This window comes from Pelecanus crispus, chromosome 2 (genome assembly GCF_030463565.1).
Source record: "Pelecanus crispus isolate bPelCri1 chromosome 2, bPelCri1.pri, whole genome shotgun sequence".
Classification (NCBI taxonomy): domain Eukaryota; kingdom Metazoa; phylum Chordata; class Aves; order Pelecaniformes; family Pelecanidae; genus Pelecanus; species Pelecanus crispus.
Window position 1 is genome coordinate 81,033,959 of NC_134644.1, and position 15,569 is coordinate 81,049,527.

At 55.3% G+C, this 15,569-nt stretch overlaps 1 protein-coding gene across 1 annotated transcript; it reads left to right on the top strand.

Annotated features, from left to right (window-relative positions):
• Positions 1-5,310: 5,310 nt before the first annotated feature.
• FOXF2 (forkhead box F2) lies at positions 5,311-10,484 on the top strand. Its single transcript, XM_075706057.1, has 2 exons — positions 5,311-6,400; positions 10,318-10,484. Exons 1-2 carry the CDS (start codon positions 5,392-5,394, stop codon positions 10,482-10,484), a joined length of 1,176 nt encoding a protein of 391 aa, XP_075562172.1. The 5' UTR covers positions 5,311-5,391.
• Positions 10,485-15,569: the final 5,085 nt, after the last annotated feature.

A 15,569-nucleotide genomic window follows, 5' to 3' on the forward strand; every position in this document is an offset into this window, starting at 1 on the left:
GCTCTTGCGCGACCTTCACCACTGAGACCCAACCGGGATGTGCGGGGGGGTGGGGTGGGGGGTGTCGGATCGGACACCCATCTCTTTTTGCAGCGTCCCCTCGGAGGTCTGCCCAAGCAGCAGCCTGCCTCCTTGCCGGGAGCGCGGCGGAGCCCTCCACCTGCCCCGAGCTGCCGGCTCCGCTGCCCGGCTGCCCGCCCTGCGCCGAGACCTCACTTCTGCTCTCATCTCGAAACATCCCGCTTCTTATTTTACCCCGCGCCTGTCACGTTTTATTTACACCGACAGAGGATGCTCGGAGACAAAAGAGTATTTTTTTTTTTTTACGTCAAAGATGTTTTATATTTTTGGAAGGGTTGTGTTTCCTTTTAGAGAGGTGACCTATATCCTGACCGCTGTAGGGGGTTTATTTTGATGCTCCGGGAAGTTCGGTTGGAGCTGTGCAGAGCTGGGAGGGGATAAAATCTTTAACATTGTCATCTGGCATAGGAAAAGCAAGGTCTACCCACACAAACACTTGGTGGAAGTACTCGGGGGCTGACACACACAAACCCGACGCTGTTCTCATACGCGGAGCGTGCCTTTGCGCAGGTTTCATCGCCGCGATGTCCGCGGCTGTTGCGACACCCGTGGTATCTGCAGGGCGGCCAGGTCCCCTCCATCAGTCGCGGCCCCTGCTTTACCCCACACCTGAGGACCCCCTTCCTCCCGTGTCCCACCAGCCCGGGACCGCGGGGAAAGCATGGAGGGCGGGCAGCCCGCTGGGTCCCGGCAGCCCGCCCTCGGCACCCCCAGGAGAGCCCCGCCGCTGCGTGGAAGTCGGCTCTGCTAAACCCTGGGCTTAGCGAGCTCAGACGGAGAGTGGGCACCTCAGGCTGGCAGCGTGTCCGTCTGCCACGGCTCCCGTGCAGTGATGATGAGGACGGGGTGGGACGCAGGGGATGGAGGCAGTCTTGGGGGAGGACGACAGGAGGGATGGGGGGTCAACACGGCAACAAAATCTTAGGCTGTAGGTGCCCTAACGGGAAGTCTAAAAGCTAAGAAATTCTTTTCAGCCCTTTGAAGAGACCAGACGCCTGGGAAAGCAGAACCTGTCCAGCGTGGGGATGTCATCGCGTCCTCGGTGTTCAGCGCTCGCACTTTCCCCTCCGCGGAGTCCTCTGGCCCTTGGGGCCCGCGGAGTGCCGGCTCCCCACGGGACGCTCCCGAGAGCCAGGGTCCTGCGTGTCCAGCGTGGGAGGGTTGGGTGGCGCCTCTTCTCCCACCTGCTGAGGCTGATTTCCCCCTTGAAAAACACTTCCCCACAGGCGAATAGATTCTGCTCCTCAGCTGGCTTCTCGCCCAAACTTTGTTTCTCGCCTGGTCTTTCTCTCCGTCCTCGGGCACTGAACAAAGCTGCCCCGGACGGGAGAGTTGTGTAGCAGGGAGGAAAGGGAAAGGTGCGGCCCTGCTAGTTCATGACCATTGCCTTCATGGACGTGTCCTGACCCAGGCTTAGTCCCCCCTTACCCCCCGACATCTAGGCACCGTTGAAAAATTTCCCAAGGAATCTTCACGGGAAGCCAGCCAAACCCATGTAGCAATACCCCAGGTAACCCTCTGCAAAATGCTACGAGAGGTGCCCGTTCTCTGCAGGGAGCATGTCTGGCGATGCTTTTGGGGTCGGGCTGGTTTTTTTTCCCGCAAGGAGAGGTAGGCCGCTGCGTTTGCGCTGAATGTCCTTGTCCGCCCTTGAGATGGGAGGTGACCGACTCCCCTTTTCCTCTGCCTCGGGAAAGGAGAGAGAGACCGACCCTTCAAAAGGAGCTGGGAAGAAAGGTCCTGATGGCAGCCTTCAGGGAGATGTCTATAAAAAGAGTCACGCCTGCTACCCACTGCGTACGCAAAGAAAAAAAAGGGGGGGGGGGCGAAAAAAAAAAAAAGCGGAAAAACCTCTCCAAACAAACATCGGGATCGCACGGCTACTGCCAGAGGTCCCGAGAAGTCAAGAGGTCCCGGGAGCAGCACAAAGGACGGGGCAGGACGGCTGCGAGTCCCTTCCCACCCCGGCCTTCCTTGCTCTCTCCGCCGCGGCGGGGCTGCACCCCCCACCCCCCACCCCCCCCACACCCCGGGCGGTCACCCCGGGGCCGCTGGGACCGCCGGGACCGGTTGCCGGGCTCTCCGCTGCCGCTGCTCCGCTCCTCCAGCTCGTTAAAATGCCCGCATGACCCTCATGCGGAAAGGGATCTCTGTCAGCCGCTGTAGATCGAGATCTAAATCCAGGCACCCTGAAACTGACAGTTGGAGGAAAATCCTCCAGGGCTTAAGGAAACGCACTTTTACAATACTGGAGGGATTTGTTTAAGTTTCAGTCTGGGCTTTAATTGAAAAAACGCTTCTCATCTGCAGGACCTCAGAGGAGAGGAAAGAGCCTGAAGCACGCAGTTAAAAAAAAAAAAAAAAAAAAAGGAGGAAAAGAACAGAAAAAAGAACAAAAAAGAGGGGAAAAAAGAAAAAGAAGGGGCTCCAAGATAACCGTAAACATTTATCTTTCATATTTGTCTCCCATTTTCTTAACTGGTTTAGTCTAACTTATTTCATTTAGCCCACGAAGCAGAGGGGACCGTGTTATGAACATGAAACTGAAACCGCAATAATGAAGAGATTTCCTAGAATAAAAACGATGATTATAGAACAACATCTGAGTAACCAAATCTGCCAAAAAGTTTAATTTCCGTATACTCTGGTAAAACAAACCAGTTGTGCTCCAAAGCTGGGATCAGCTCAGAAATGGATACACCAACCAAAATAAACATCTCCACCAAACAGCAAATGCACTTCTGTTTAATCATAGGCACTTCAAACCATCTTTTAAAGTCTCGGTGCCATGTCCTGGAGACTTCTTAATGCCATGTTTCAAACAAGCGTCTGCTGCGAAGAGGACATTGCTAACAGGTAGAAAGGCTGCTGACTGACCGCGTTTCCCCCCTTTCTCGTAGCAGGGCCGTGTCAAGTCGCGACTGAAGCAGCGTGCGGCTCTCTGCCACAGGGCTGCCCTGCCCGCCTTTGCTTCGTTGGCCGTCCTGTCTCGCACCGCGGAGAAAGCAACGACACCTTCGTATATCGCGACATCTGTGTTGGGAGTAAATGCCTCTTCCCGCTCGACTAATATTAACGGTCAAAACGAGTTATCTGAAACGGGGGTAGGTTAGAGTGATTTGCAGACGACGTCTTCCCGCCCTCCCCCCTTGCATTTAGTACATTTAGCCTCCTGACGGTCGCCGACATGACTTGGGCATGTCACCCGAGGGTGACATTTAGAGAGATGTCCCGTGGCAGAAGGTGAAAAAGGACGCTCGCTCGCCGATCTAGAGCAGGGAAGGATGTTTATATATAAAACCACGGATAGTTTTTTTTTAAAAATAGTCCGAATAGGTCGTTACAACAAGATCAGGAATAACCCGTCGGCCTCCCTGCCCCTCCAGGGGGACGAAAACAAAACAAAACAAAACAAAACAAAAGATACATAGATAGATAGCTAGAGGTTTTATTATTATTATTTTTATTTTTTACGATGGGAACAATTTAAGTCGATGCCCCAGGAAAGGTAAACACGGTCTATCGACTGGGCGATCGTTTTTTTCTATGAAAAATGTGTAGTAAACATTGCCGGGGTTGGTAGTGTTTTTCTTAGCTGATCCTCAGGTACAATCAAGCCATTTTCGGACACATTCCCATGTATGTAGCAGTGGTGATCTGGAGGAAGCTGTCGACGCCTGTTCAGTTAATTTAGGTTTTCTTTGTCTAATTACTGTGGAGCTTAGGGAAAAGGAGCCGGGCTCAGGGCAGTAAACTGACACTTGGGCTCTGTGTGTGGTATCCAGGCAGAGTTTGATGGAAAAAGCCTGCTACCACTCAACTGCAGGTCACTGTCTGGGACCAGCCCCACCCCCTCCCTGCCCGTACCCACCAGCGAGCTCTCAGCACGGAGCTGCGCTGGAGACAGACGGACACACAGACACGCAGGCAGAGGCGCACACACCGCGCTGCAGGCGCGCTGACAGCGCGTCCCGCTCCGCCCGCGTCCTTCCCACCCCCGCGCCTGTGGTCCAGCATCCCCGCCTGCTCTGCCTCTCGTCCTGCCGCCCTCCTCCTTCCGTCTCCAGTTTGATCCTGGAGCCTCCTCCATCATCTGGGAGCAGGCCTGTGCCTCCGCCGGCCTCTCTCCTCCCTGCCCCCTCCGGCGCCCCGTTTCCTCCGGCGAACGGCGTTTGCCAGCACGCGTGACCCACCCTCTGCACCGAGGGGACGTCCCCGGGGGGCGGAGGGAGGGCGCATCCCTGCTCCCCGGCCTCGACCCCTGTTGCCCTGTAAAATGAATTGCATTTTATAAGGGGGGTGGGGGGTGGCAAGGGAGAGCGAGAACTCTTAAAACCCGGAGGTCCGGCAGGCTGGAGGAGCGGCAGACCCTGCTGCCTGGGGCTCCGCGGGGTGGGCGACCCCCCCCCCCCAACTCGCGCACCCACGCCCGCACCCCGGCGGCATCAGCGCCCGTGTGCCCCGGGGCGCGGCGGCCGGCAGCCGCTCCCCTCGCCCCGGGGGCCGTGCCGGGGAGCAGCGGGCAGAGCGGGGCGGCGGGAGCCCCGGGGAGGCGGTGACCGGTGCCGCTGCGTCCGGCGGGGCCGGCAGCGAGAGCGAGCGGGGACGGAGCCGCAGCAGCGGAGCGGCGGCAGCGCCTCCTGCCCAGATGACGGGTGGACAGAGGCCAGCTGGAAAGGGGGTGGTCTCTCCCCCCACCCCCAACCCCCCGTTCCCGCTTTCTCTATCTCTGCTGACTTCTCGGCCGGATTCGGGGGGGTCTGCGGGGAAAGGGGGGGGAAGAGCAAGATTGGAGGAACTGATAGGCGGTCGCGCTGTGCCTTTTGCGCAAGGAAAAAAAAGCGTCTATGAAAGAATAACAGTGCGGAAGAGATTGGAGGGGGGGGTCTTGCGCTTCCTCCCCTTGCCGGATTAGGCAGCGGGATGGTCCCCAGGTGGGGGGCAGAGGGGGAAGCGGAGCGGCGCTGAGCCGAGCCTCCGCGGGCGGCGCGGCGCGGGGAGGGCGGGGGCCGGGCCGGGGCCGGGGCCGGGGCCGGGGCCGGGCCGGTCCATCCCGCCCAGTGCCTGGCTCCGGCGGAAAGCAGAGGAGCCATTGCGCAAGGGACGGCGGGGAGGGATGCGCAGGGCGCTGCCGCCGCCCCGCCGCCGCCCGCCGCGCTGAGGAGGTGCCCGGAGGACAGCAGCTCCCACCGCCCCCCCCCCCGCTCTCCCCCTGCGGGGCACCCCCCCGCCCCGGTACCCACCCCGCCCGGCTCCCCCCCTTCCCTCCCAGCCTCACCCCACCCTGCCCCATTCCCCTCCCTCCGCCAGATGACCACCGAGAGCGGCCAGCAGCGGCTGGAGCCCCCCGTCCCTCTCCGCTCCTGCAGCCCGGCTCCCGGAGCTCTCCAGATGAGCCGGCCGCCCTCCTCCGCCCTGGAGACCTCCACCTCCTCTTCCTCCACCTCCACCTCCTCCTCCTCCTCGGCGGCGGCGGCGTCCTCCAAGAGCAAGAAGGCCAGCTCGGGGCTGCGGCGGCCCGAGAAGCCCCCCTACTCCTACATCGCCCTCATCGTCATGGCCATCCAGAGCTCGCCCTCCAAGCGCCTGACCCTCAGCGAGATCTACCAGTTCCTGCAGGCCCGCTTCCCCTTCTTCCGCGGCTCCTACCAGGGCTGGAAGAACTCCGTGCGCCACAACCTCTCCCTCAACGAGTGCTTCATCAAGCTGCCCAAGGGCCTGGGCCGCCCGGGCAAGGGCCACTACTGGACCATCGACCCGGCCAGCGAGTTCATGTTCGAGGAGGGCTCCTTCCGACGGCGGCCCCGCGGCTTCAGGAGGAAATGCCAGGCGCTGAAGCCCATGTACCGCATGATGAACGGGCTGGGCTTCGGCGCCTCCATCCTCCCGCAGGGCTTCGACTTCCAGGCGCCCCCCGCCTCCCTCGCCTGCCACTCCAATGGCTACAACCTCGACATGATGCCCAACGCCATGGCCAGCGGCTACGAGGGACTCAGCGGCGGCCACCACGTCCCGCACATGTCGCCCAACCCCGGCTCGACCTACATGGCCAGCTGCCCGGTGACTGCCAACGGGGACTACGGCCCCGACAGCAGCAGCAGCCCCGTGCCCTCCTCGCCGGCCATGGCGAGCGCCATCGAGTGCCACTCGCCCTACACGAGCCCTTCGGCTCACTGGACAGCCTCGGGGGCCTCTCCCTACATAAAGCAGCAGGGCCTCCCCGCCGCCAACGCCGCCTCCTCCGGCATCCACTCCAGCGTGCCCTCCTACTCCCTGGAGCAGGGCTACCTGCACCAGAGCCCCCGCGACGACCTCTCAGGTAGGGACCCCGGGGGGCGGCGGGGGCGGCGGGGAGCCCGGCGCCGGCGGGGCTTTCTCCGGCGAGGCGGGGTTCGCGCGGGGAACCCCCGGCCTCCACGGCGTAGCAAAAAAGTCGGGCATTGTCTGCGAGGGGGAGGAAGGTACGCGTGGGTGTTGGAGCTGTTCTGTTTCGGGACAGGGGGGATGTCGGGGGCGGGGGGGGGGAGCTGTGGATACGGCTGCGAGCATCCCTCCTTCTTGCCCAGCGCCAAGAAGCAGCGCTCCGAGGAAAGCCTGGCTCCGTCCCGGCTTCGTGCCGGCTCCGTCCCGGCTCGCACGTCCCTTCCCGGTGCCGGCGACATGTGCGGGGCGGCGGGAGCGGGGCGAGCCCCGCCGCCCCGGGCTGCGGCTTCCCTTAGCGGGGAGCGCCGCCAGGCATCGCCGCCGCCTCGGTAAACCGCGGTCCGCGGAGAGGCGTCGCGGGAGTAATCAAAAAAAAAAAAAAAAAAAGGCGTTAAATATTATCCACTAAGCCCCGCGGGGGGGGGGGAACCCCCAAACCGCTTATCTTGAAATATGCGAGAGAGATTAAAGCGGATCCAGCGTATTTCTGCAACCGGAGGGAAAGAGTTTTCTGGTCTCTGCCTCCCCCTCCACCCCCCCACTCCCTGGCCGGTGATTACAGACAATGTCTGCTCAGAAAAATCCGAGCACAAAAATGGGTAAAAGATGTTGGGCTCTTACGGGGAAATTTTCCAAATAGCCCTTTTAAACGTGGGTCCCGGAGGTTAAACAAACAAAGACAGTCTGGGCTGGACCACACCGAAGAGGATTTTAGCCTGACTTAACCCCTATGAGAGCGGGGTCTTGTTCAATTTTATGGGAATTTCAACAAGTAACAAATACAGGCGACCCTCAGCCCTGGGTCCCCTCCCGCCCCCTCCTTGGGCGCCTGTCAATCACTCTCCTGTCCTTCTGCGAGCACCGCAGCCTGCCCCGGCCTCGCCACCGCCTTGCTGCCGCCGAGGGGAGGGCGAGCGGGGAGCCCAGCCGCCGGGGAAGCCGCTTTGCCATCACCGCAGAAGGGGCTTGGGGCGTCAGGGGAGAGCGAGCGGTCGCTCGCTTTAAGGGATTTTCATCCCTTAAAATTAAAAACAAACCCCAAACCAGACTCTAAATAGCCCTGGTACGGCTCCTGGGGAGAGGCGGCTGCGGAGCGAGTCGGCGTCTTACCGGGGTTTCGGCGCAGAGAGGGCTGCGGGGACGCGGTACGTCCCCAGATGGGCTCCTCCGTGCCCACGGGGCTCTGCTGCGGAGGCTTACACCCACTTTTCGGAGATTCAGGTCGTCCCTCCACGTGGTTTTGGGGGCCGGGGCGAAAGGCCGGCGGGTTCACGTGCCCCGCCGAAATACGTACCTTTACCGTGAGGAGTTTCTGCTTTGCTTTCTTGTTACTGCTGTTGCTACTTGGCGTTTTTGTTTGTTTGTTTGTTTTCTTTTCTTTTCCTTTCTTTTGGATTTTTTGTTTGTTTTACTGCGGGCCGCCGCGCAGGGGCCACGCGTGGAGCGGGAGTGGGGCTGGCCCGGGGAGCGGGGCTGGGAGGCAGCTGCCCCCTCCTCCTGACAGACACCCGAGGTGGGAAAGGCGATTCCTGGAGGAGAAATTTTCATTTCGAAGCAGCTCTTCAAAACAAAAAGCCGAAGGAGAGAGAGGAAGGGAACTGGTCCCCACGAAGCCTCCACCACGGTTTCCGAGGCTGGGGCAGTTTAAATCCGAATTGTTTCTGTTCAAGGACGGATATACACGCAGACGGACCGATGGACGCTTTCTTAATGCCGACGACAAGCGTCCGTTTCCAGCAGCTCAGATTTAATTCCACCGCTCAGCAAAACGGCATTTCTCTGCTTATTTTCTACAGCTTCAGGATCTGGGCCCAGGACTTTAGTGGAAGCCACCCCCATTCCTTGATTAGCTAAAAAAAAAAAAAAAAACCCAAAACCAAGCCTTTTTTTTTTTTTTTTTTTTTTTGCGTGGATCCAATCCTCATTCGTGTGTGTTACACAAAATCTCTGCGGCACAAAAATGTTTTAGTAGAGTGAAAGGAGATGGGGAAAAAGATCCGAGCTCCTTCATTCGTAATTATTACCAGCAATAATCTTTCTCCTCCTCTCCCCGCAAAAGCAGTAGCAAGTGATTTTCACTTTTCCCTTTCTCTCAGTTAAATGCAAAGCAAATTCGGTGGCAACCGCTGTTGATCGGTCAATAATCCTCTAGTTATGACAGCGACAGGGCGGACTTAAAGCCTTGAATTTGCATCAGACCCAGGAATAAGAGAGGAAAAAATTGGAAACAGGAGGCTCGGTTCTGCTAAAAAGATTTTGAAACGGGGGGACGGGGGGGCGGGGAGCCGGATTTTTTTCGCACACTATTAAATCCTGCTAAATGATTGAATCAGGATTGTAATAAAGTGCCCCGGTTTATGGTGAGCATACCAGCAGGGTTATTAGAAAGCCGAGGAAATCCAGCGAAATAATCACTTTTATAAAGTGAGCTCTGCGGGGTGAAGGAGGGGACAGTGCCGGAGGAGCCGGGCTGGGCGCGCCGCCTGCGCAGCGCCGCGGGCCGCAGCCAAAGGGGTCGGCTCTGCCACCCTGGGGAAAACCGGGGACTTTTCCCTCTTCCCTCGTCGCCCCTTCTTTTTGCTGCTTTTTTCCTCTTTTTTTTTTTTTTTTTTTTTTTTTTAAATCTTTTTCTCCCACCCCTTGACCCTCGGTTAGATTTGACAGGATCCCGCTAGCCGAGTTTGACATCCACATGCCAAATCAAATCCCTCTCCGGTTCTACCCTGCAGGCCTTGCTCAGGCAATGCTCCCCTCCCCGCCGGATCCAGTAGGAACCCTGCCAGGTTAAAGATCCCAGCGCGACCCTACGGCGCTGGCTGGGGACGAGGGGCGGGGGGAAGATCTCCCACGAGGCCCTTGGACTTTGTCCCCCGAAAGGCTGCCTTAGGTTGTGGGAAATGAAAATGGGAATTTGCAAGGTCATTTACATGTCGGTGCCGCGGATGTACTTCGCTTGTTGTTGATGATGAACCGTAGGGTGTCCTCGGTCTGTATCTTACGTTTATGAAAACACACACGTGTATAGACGTGCACGCTCGTGTACACACACACATAAATAAATACACTATCAACACACAAACGGATCATGGTTAGAATTCAACCTGCAGCCATTCAAGTCAAAAGCAAATACCTCCCAAGGATGGGATGGGGAGGGGAAAGAAGGAGCAAAGATGGGAATCGGATTCAAAAGGCTGCGGTGCGTCCAGAAAAACACGCAAGTCTCACCCTCTCCTCGCACACACGCACTCCCTCATCTACACCACACACAGGGGCTGATCTAACCCCACACGCTGATAATAAATATGCAGGCAGAGGGGCAGCCAGCAGTGCGTGTGGGCCCACGCGGGAGGGGTGCCCTGAGAGATGCATGCACCCATGCATGTGTCCGTGGGCATCCACCTCCGCCCGCCTTCCTCTCCTCAGCCTGTGTGCCACACGGTTGTGCAGTTTATAACCTCCCCGCAGGGCAGGCATGGGGTAGCTCATCCGAACACGGGTGGAGCCCCGAGCCCACGCCGGGACAATGGGCAACTCCGGGGGATCCACGTCCTCTCCTCACTCGGGGCGATGGGACCCCGCCACTCTTCCCGCCCCGCAAGCGGGACAGGCTTTGCCCCGGGGGAGCGCTGGTGGGAAGGCCAGAGAGGAGCTCCCAAAACTTGCAGCAGGGAGCCGAGGCCAGGGGAAATGCAGCAGCGCGTCAGCCCTGCTGCCCGTGGCCTCTCCTCCCTGCGGGCGAGGGAGAAAGGGCTGCTCCCCCTGAGCAGAGCGACCCGGCTTCTGAGCAGCTCTTGTTCTTTCCTTCTCTTGCAGTGGGATTGCCTCGCTACCAGCATCACCCCTCCCCGGTGTGTGACAGGAAAGATTTTGTCCTCAATTTTAACGGCATTTCTTCGTTTCACCCTTCCGCTAGTGGATCTTACTACCACCATCACCACCATCAAAGCGTCTGTCAAGACATCAAGCCCTGCGTGATGTGAAGGCAGTGCCCCAACAGAGACAATCAGGTGGCATTGAACAGAGCCGAGGTATAGACGGACCCACGCAAATTAAATATAATGTGCACTCTGATAGCATTGATAGTACACGAGTCACTTAGCAAAATTACCTAAGGAAGCAGTGTTTGCGGTCCCCCTCCATCCCTTGAAGGACACGTACAGCTGACATAACGCTCCAAAGCTCTTCCTAAAAGAAAAATGGCTTGAGTGATGTCTTGGGTTAGGTGGGACTTCAGTGTCCTTATGCCGAGTCTGACCAGCTTAATCATAAACTGCCTTTCTGTGATCTCCTAAAGAATCGAGCTTTGGGAAAGGGAACAATTTGATAGATTTTTATATGAGAAAGTGTCTTTGAATAGGAAAAATAAACCTCCCAGCTCAGCACCTGCGAGGACTCCCCCTTCCGTTGCTGCGTTAGCGGGAAATGTACTTTTTTTTTTTTTCCTCTCCCCGAGCCCCACCAAGGACACTTTGTGTGGACTTCAGCACCGACCGATCGATATTATTAAAACAGTATTGTTTAGCCCTTTCGTGTATAGACTTTAAGAAAAGTTCAATTTTTTTCAGTATTGCAGCAATACAACGTTTTGTTTTTTATTTTTACAAAAGTTGTTTTCTACCACAGTATTTTTTAAAAAAATATTTTAATTAAATCTCGTGTATACTCACACACTATTGCTTTAAAGGGAGAATATATTTGCACTTATGTATACTTTTTACAGTTTGCCAAAATATTTTGATGTACAAATTTTTTTTTTTTCCAATAAAATGTATATAAACGACTATGCACTGGACGGGCGCTTATTCTTCCCTCGGCTCCTTCTGAGAAAACTCTTCCACCCCAGCATCCGAGATGGTTAAAGCTGCAACCCCAAATCCTCCAGCCGCCGGAGGCGGAGGAAGGGAGCGAGCGGTTGACCCGAGGGGGCCAGTGCCGTGGCCTCTGGGCTGCACCTCCCGCCCTCACCCACTTCCCACCCTGCTTTCCGCCGCTGCTGGATAGACCTTGAAATAACCGGGGCAGTGGACACAAAAAGCAGCAGGGGCCAGACTGCCTGCTCCTCTCTTCGAGGGCTCCCCCGGGCCCGACACGCTCTCCCCGCTGTTTAGGGCTGTGTCCAGGTGTCCCCGTCCCTCCCGTCCACGCAGCCCCGTCGCAGTCCCTCTGTGCCCCGGCGGGGCTTTGCCAGGAGCCCCTGTGCAACGCGGGGTTGCACCCGGGAGGGCATGTCACGGGTGGGCGGCGAGAGAGGGATCCGCGATAAACCCGTGGCTTGGTAAGGGCTGGGGGGAGGCACCGGGAACGGCGTGGCCAGTGAACGCGGCGGGAGAGGAGGAAAAAAGGAAAAAAAGAAACAAAATAAAATTAAAAAAGAGCCCCCGAAGTACCCCCAGCAAAACAAACCCTGTCCCCAAGACGCCGCCGCGCCCTGCGGATGCTGAGGCGGGGAGCCGGGCGCCGGGAGCTGCTCGCCCGCGCACCCCGCAGGCGCCCCCGGCCGCGCCGACCCCACGGCCCCCGCGGCCGCCCCGCCCGGGGGATGCCCGCCGAACCCACCCGGCCCGGCCCGGCCCGGCGGTGGCCACGGCCGCGGCCACGTCCCGGGGGCAGCCCTGCGCGGCCCCCCCGGCGGGCGCAGCGCGCCGCCGCCCCCCGCGCTGCCCGTCCCGTCCCACGGCGGGGAGGGACAGAGGCGCCCCCGTACCCCACCGCGCCCCGCAAGCCGGGGCAGCCCCGCCGCACCTCCCCGACTCCCCCCGGCCCCGCGGCCGAACGCCGAAAAGCGCGAGAGTTTCGGCAAGACGCTGTACGTACGTGTGCGCGTATAATATATACATGCCTACGTACACATATAAAATTATATCTATGTAATTGCGCATGGAGATAAAACTCTTCATCCTTTTAAATATCTATTTATGCTCAAACATGCCCTTTTCTTCCCTGGGCTTCTCAGGGCCTGTGATAAATTATAAAGTCAGTTTCAGAGTTTGCTCCGACCACAGTGCTGTGTTTACATTCTTTCCGAGGCAAGCCTGCATGGTCGTAATTTATATCCTTAAACACTTGAACGTAACTTGTTTATACAGGAATGACAGGACCTCAAAGAGAAAAAAACTGCCGGTGGGGCCTCCCCGGTGCCGGGCGCGGGGCGCCAGTGCCCTCCAGCGGCCCCGGGCCGGCAGCGGCCGCCGCCACCCACCCCCGCTCCCCGGCCCCGCGGCTGCTGCTGGCGGCTCCGCAGGCTCGCAGAATTTTGGCATGAGGAGCTCTTAAGTTGCCCCCCCCCACCGCCTTGTGAACGCCGCTATATCCCAGAAAACGTGAGTAATGCCCGCACCGGCTGCTCTCCTAAGAAAGGGGAAGGCTTTGCGAGAGCGTCCTTCAGTTCTCTCTTCTCCCGTAATGATTTAAGGCTATTCCCGTTTAACGGGCGAAGGTTCCCTTTTCCCCCTTACAGCTTCCCAAACAAAGGACGTTTCAGAAGCAGCACTCTTTAGACATCCGTATGTCTCTGGGTGCTGTCAGTGAAATGAACTGAGCCTCTTTCTTCTGAATTGAAGGGTGACCGGCAAACAACGGTGGCCAGATCTTTAAGTTAATTTGATCTGATTTTGTTTTGATATTTGATTTTATTACGGTACCTTCTACCTAGGAATTCAGCTCTTGTTTAGTCTAAAGAACGCCAGTGGCCGCAGTGCCAGCCGGACTCAAGACCAAGAGCTAGGCCACTGCCAGGACAAGGGATTTATGTTTTAGCCATACACTTAAAAATTCTTTACATCTTTTTACATTTGTTATCAGCCATTGAACACACCCAAATACTTCACATTTTGGAAAAAGAAATTCTCTGTTAGAGATCCAGCACGCTGAGACTTCTCATCATGGCAGTAGTGATGCAGTACTCATCTCTGAGACTCCCAGAGACCTACGGCATCGGTGAAAGCTGAAATTTCTGGTGTTACAACAAAACCAGAAATCTAGATGTGTATATTTAGTCTGAGCATTGTGAAAGAGGCCAGGAGCGCGTACCCGAAGTTGAGCGTGTATGTGCTAGTCACCCCACAGGGAAACCTGTACTCGCTATGCTAAAATGAGCGTCAGTTGGTATAAAACACGGGAAGGTCTGTGTCTCTGCAGCTTTCTTAGCGATTGCTCTTTTCTATGACAATAGCCTATTCTCTTCCTCTTTATTGTTTGGTATCTTTTCATTCCTTGCCTGCTAACATGTCCCTGACTGATTTGTCCTCTATGTGTGGCTTGCAAGATACCTAAGTGATACTTTTTTTTCTTTAGCAGTGCTATAGTCCAAGTAGCACCCAACAACAGTCATGCACCTCCACCGAGTCTGAAAACACGGTCATCGCTGACTTTCAGCCTAGGGCTTCAGCCCGTACAACCACTCTGTCCTTACAGGTGAGCAGAAAGGAGGATGAGAGCAGATAGCTTCTAGGTACGCTTCTGCTCTATCCCGACGAAGAGCTTGCGTATTCAAAAAGCTGCATTGCTTTTTCCAACCAGATCAGTTGGTCTCATGCATTAGTAACACATCTCCCACAAATGTTGCTTCGCTAATGACCTCAGACCGCCACAGCTACAAGAAAGCTACAACTAAATTACAAAGAGTTAGTCATCTAGACTGATGGTGTAGCTCACATTTGGTGAGGCTCTGAGGCAAATGGATTGAGCGTAGACTAATCCAAACATTTCCATTATTAGAGCACACTAGGCAGAGTTTCCGCAGGATGGGAATGAAATCACGCTGGAGCGCCTCAGATGGTTTGCGTGTGATCCACTATAATCTTATATATATATTTTCTCCATTCTCTGTTTCGTCATAGTCTTACTGCCTCAGTGGAGGGATTTTGCTTATGACGGTGTTTATATTACACAGAAAAAACCCACTCAACCACTCCAAAGCTGGGATCATTTGAACAATCAATTTAACATTGGCAAAATTAGCCAAATGTGGAGATATCTTATGTGGGATTTTGAATTTTTAGCTGGTAGTTGACCGAGGCATTCTTTAAACCAGTCAGTTTATTAATCCCATTAAATCCCCTTGCCCATTATTCTATTAAGAGCAACATCAGATTAATATCTTGCTGTGTTTTGGCTCAGCTGGCAAAGTACTTTCAGCCAACACAATATTTTCAGTTTAGTGTGAGAGTTTTAGCCTGCTTTGGAGGCAAAGAAAAGTAAAGATTTTTTTTTTTTTTACTCAATAACAATAAGCCTGATTTTATTGAACTAGAAAGATTTGCTCATAACATATGCATGAGGTAATATTTAAATAAGCCTGTTCAATAAAATGCTAGGTATGTCACTTAGGTCCTGAGAAAGCAAGGTGCTGTTTTCAATTATAATTTTAATATACCTGAGCACGTGAGTACTCCCATTAAAGTCAATGGGATTATGCAGATGCTTAGGGTTAAAAGTGCTTTGCTGAAGAAGGATGATGGGACTGGAACTAAACACTACAGGTTCCTCCTATATGCTGCAGCTGAGCCCTGTGTAAGAACTGGAGTAGAATATACCTAATTCATATACAGGATGAAAATTAATTCAAAACATACTCCAGTTTTGAATAGAGATGTATTCTACAAAACCTGCTGGCATTAATCTGCATGAAATACTGCCTTAGCTAATAAGAACACCCGGGCTTTATTTATATATTGAGCCATTTGATAGATACAAATGAAGAAAGAGGTAAATAGAAGCCAACATATTTTTGAATAAAAGCCCAGAGGTTCTCTCAGAGTTCAATGATCTTTGTGTCTAGATTATAAAGAATTCAGAGCAGCTTCGTGTGACTTGCCAACTACTGAATAGAGCTCCAAAACATCTGTAATATTAAACAACTTCAAGGCTCCTTTTCATCCAACAGTGATTTATAGAAATCTATTGGCTTCTCCATTGGTCATTTCTAAAAAGAAATATGCCGAGAGGAGGAGGAGGTTTTAAAATTTGTTGGGACACCACTACCAAACTGCAGCTGGAATTAGAGGTATTTTAAGAGTGGATTTAGATTTATTTAGGAGATTATGGGAAAAGGCTAACTGCACTAT

Coding starts and splice junctions, on each gene's coding strand:
- FOXF2 (XM_075706057.1), top strand. CDS start 5,392: ATGACCACCGAGAGCGGCCAGCAGCGGCTGGAGCCCCCCGTCCCTCTC. Junction 6,401..10,317: donor CCCCCGCGACGACCTCTCAG/GTAGGGACCCCG, acceptor CTTCTCTTGCAG/TGGGATTGCCTCGCTACCAG.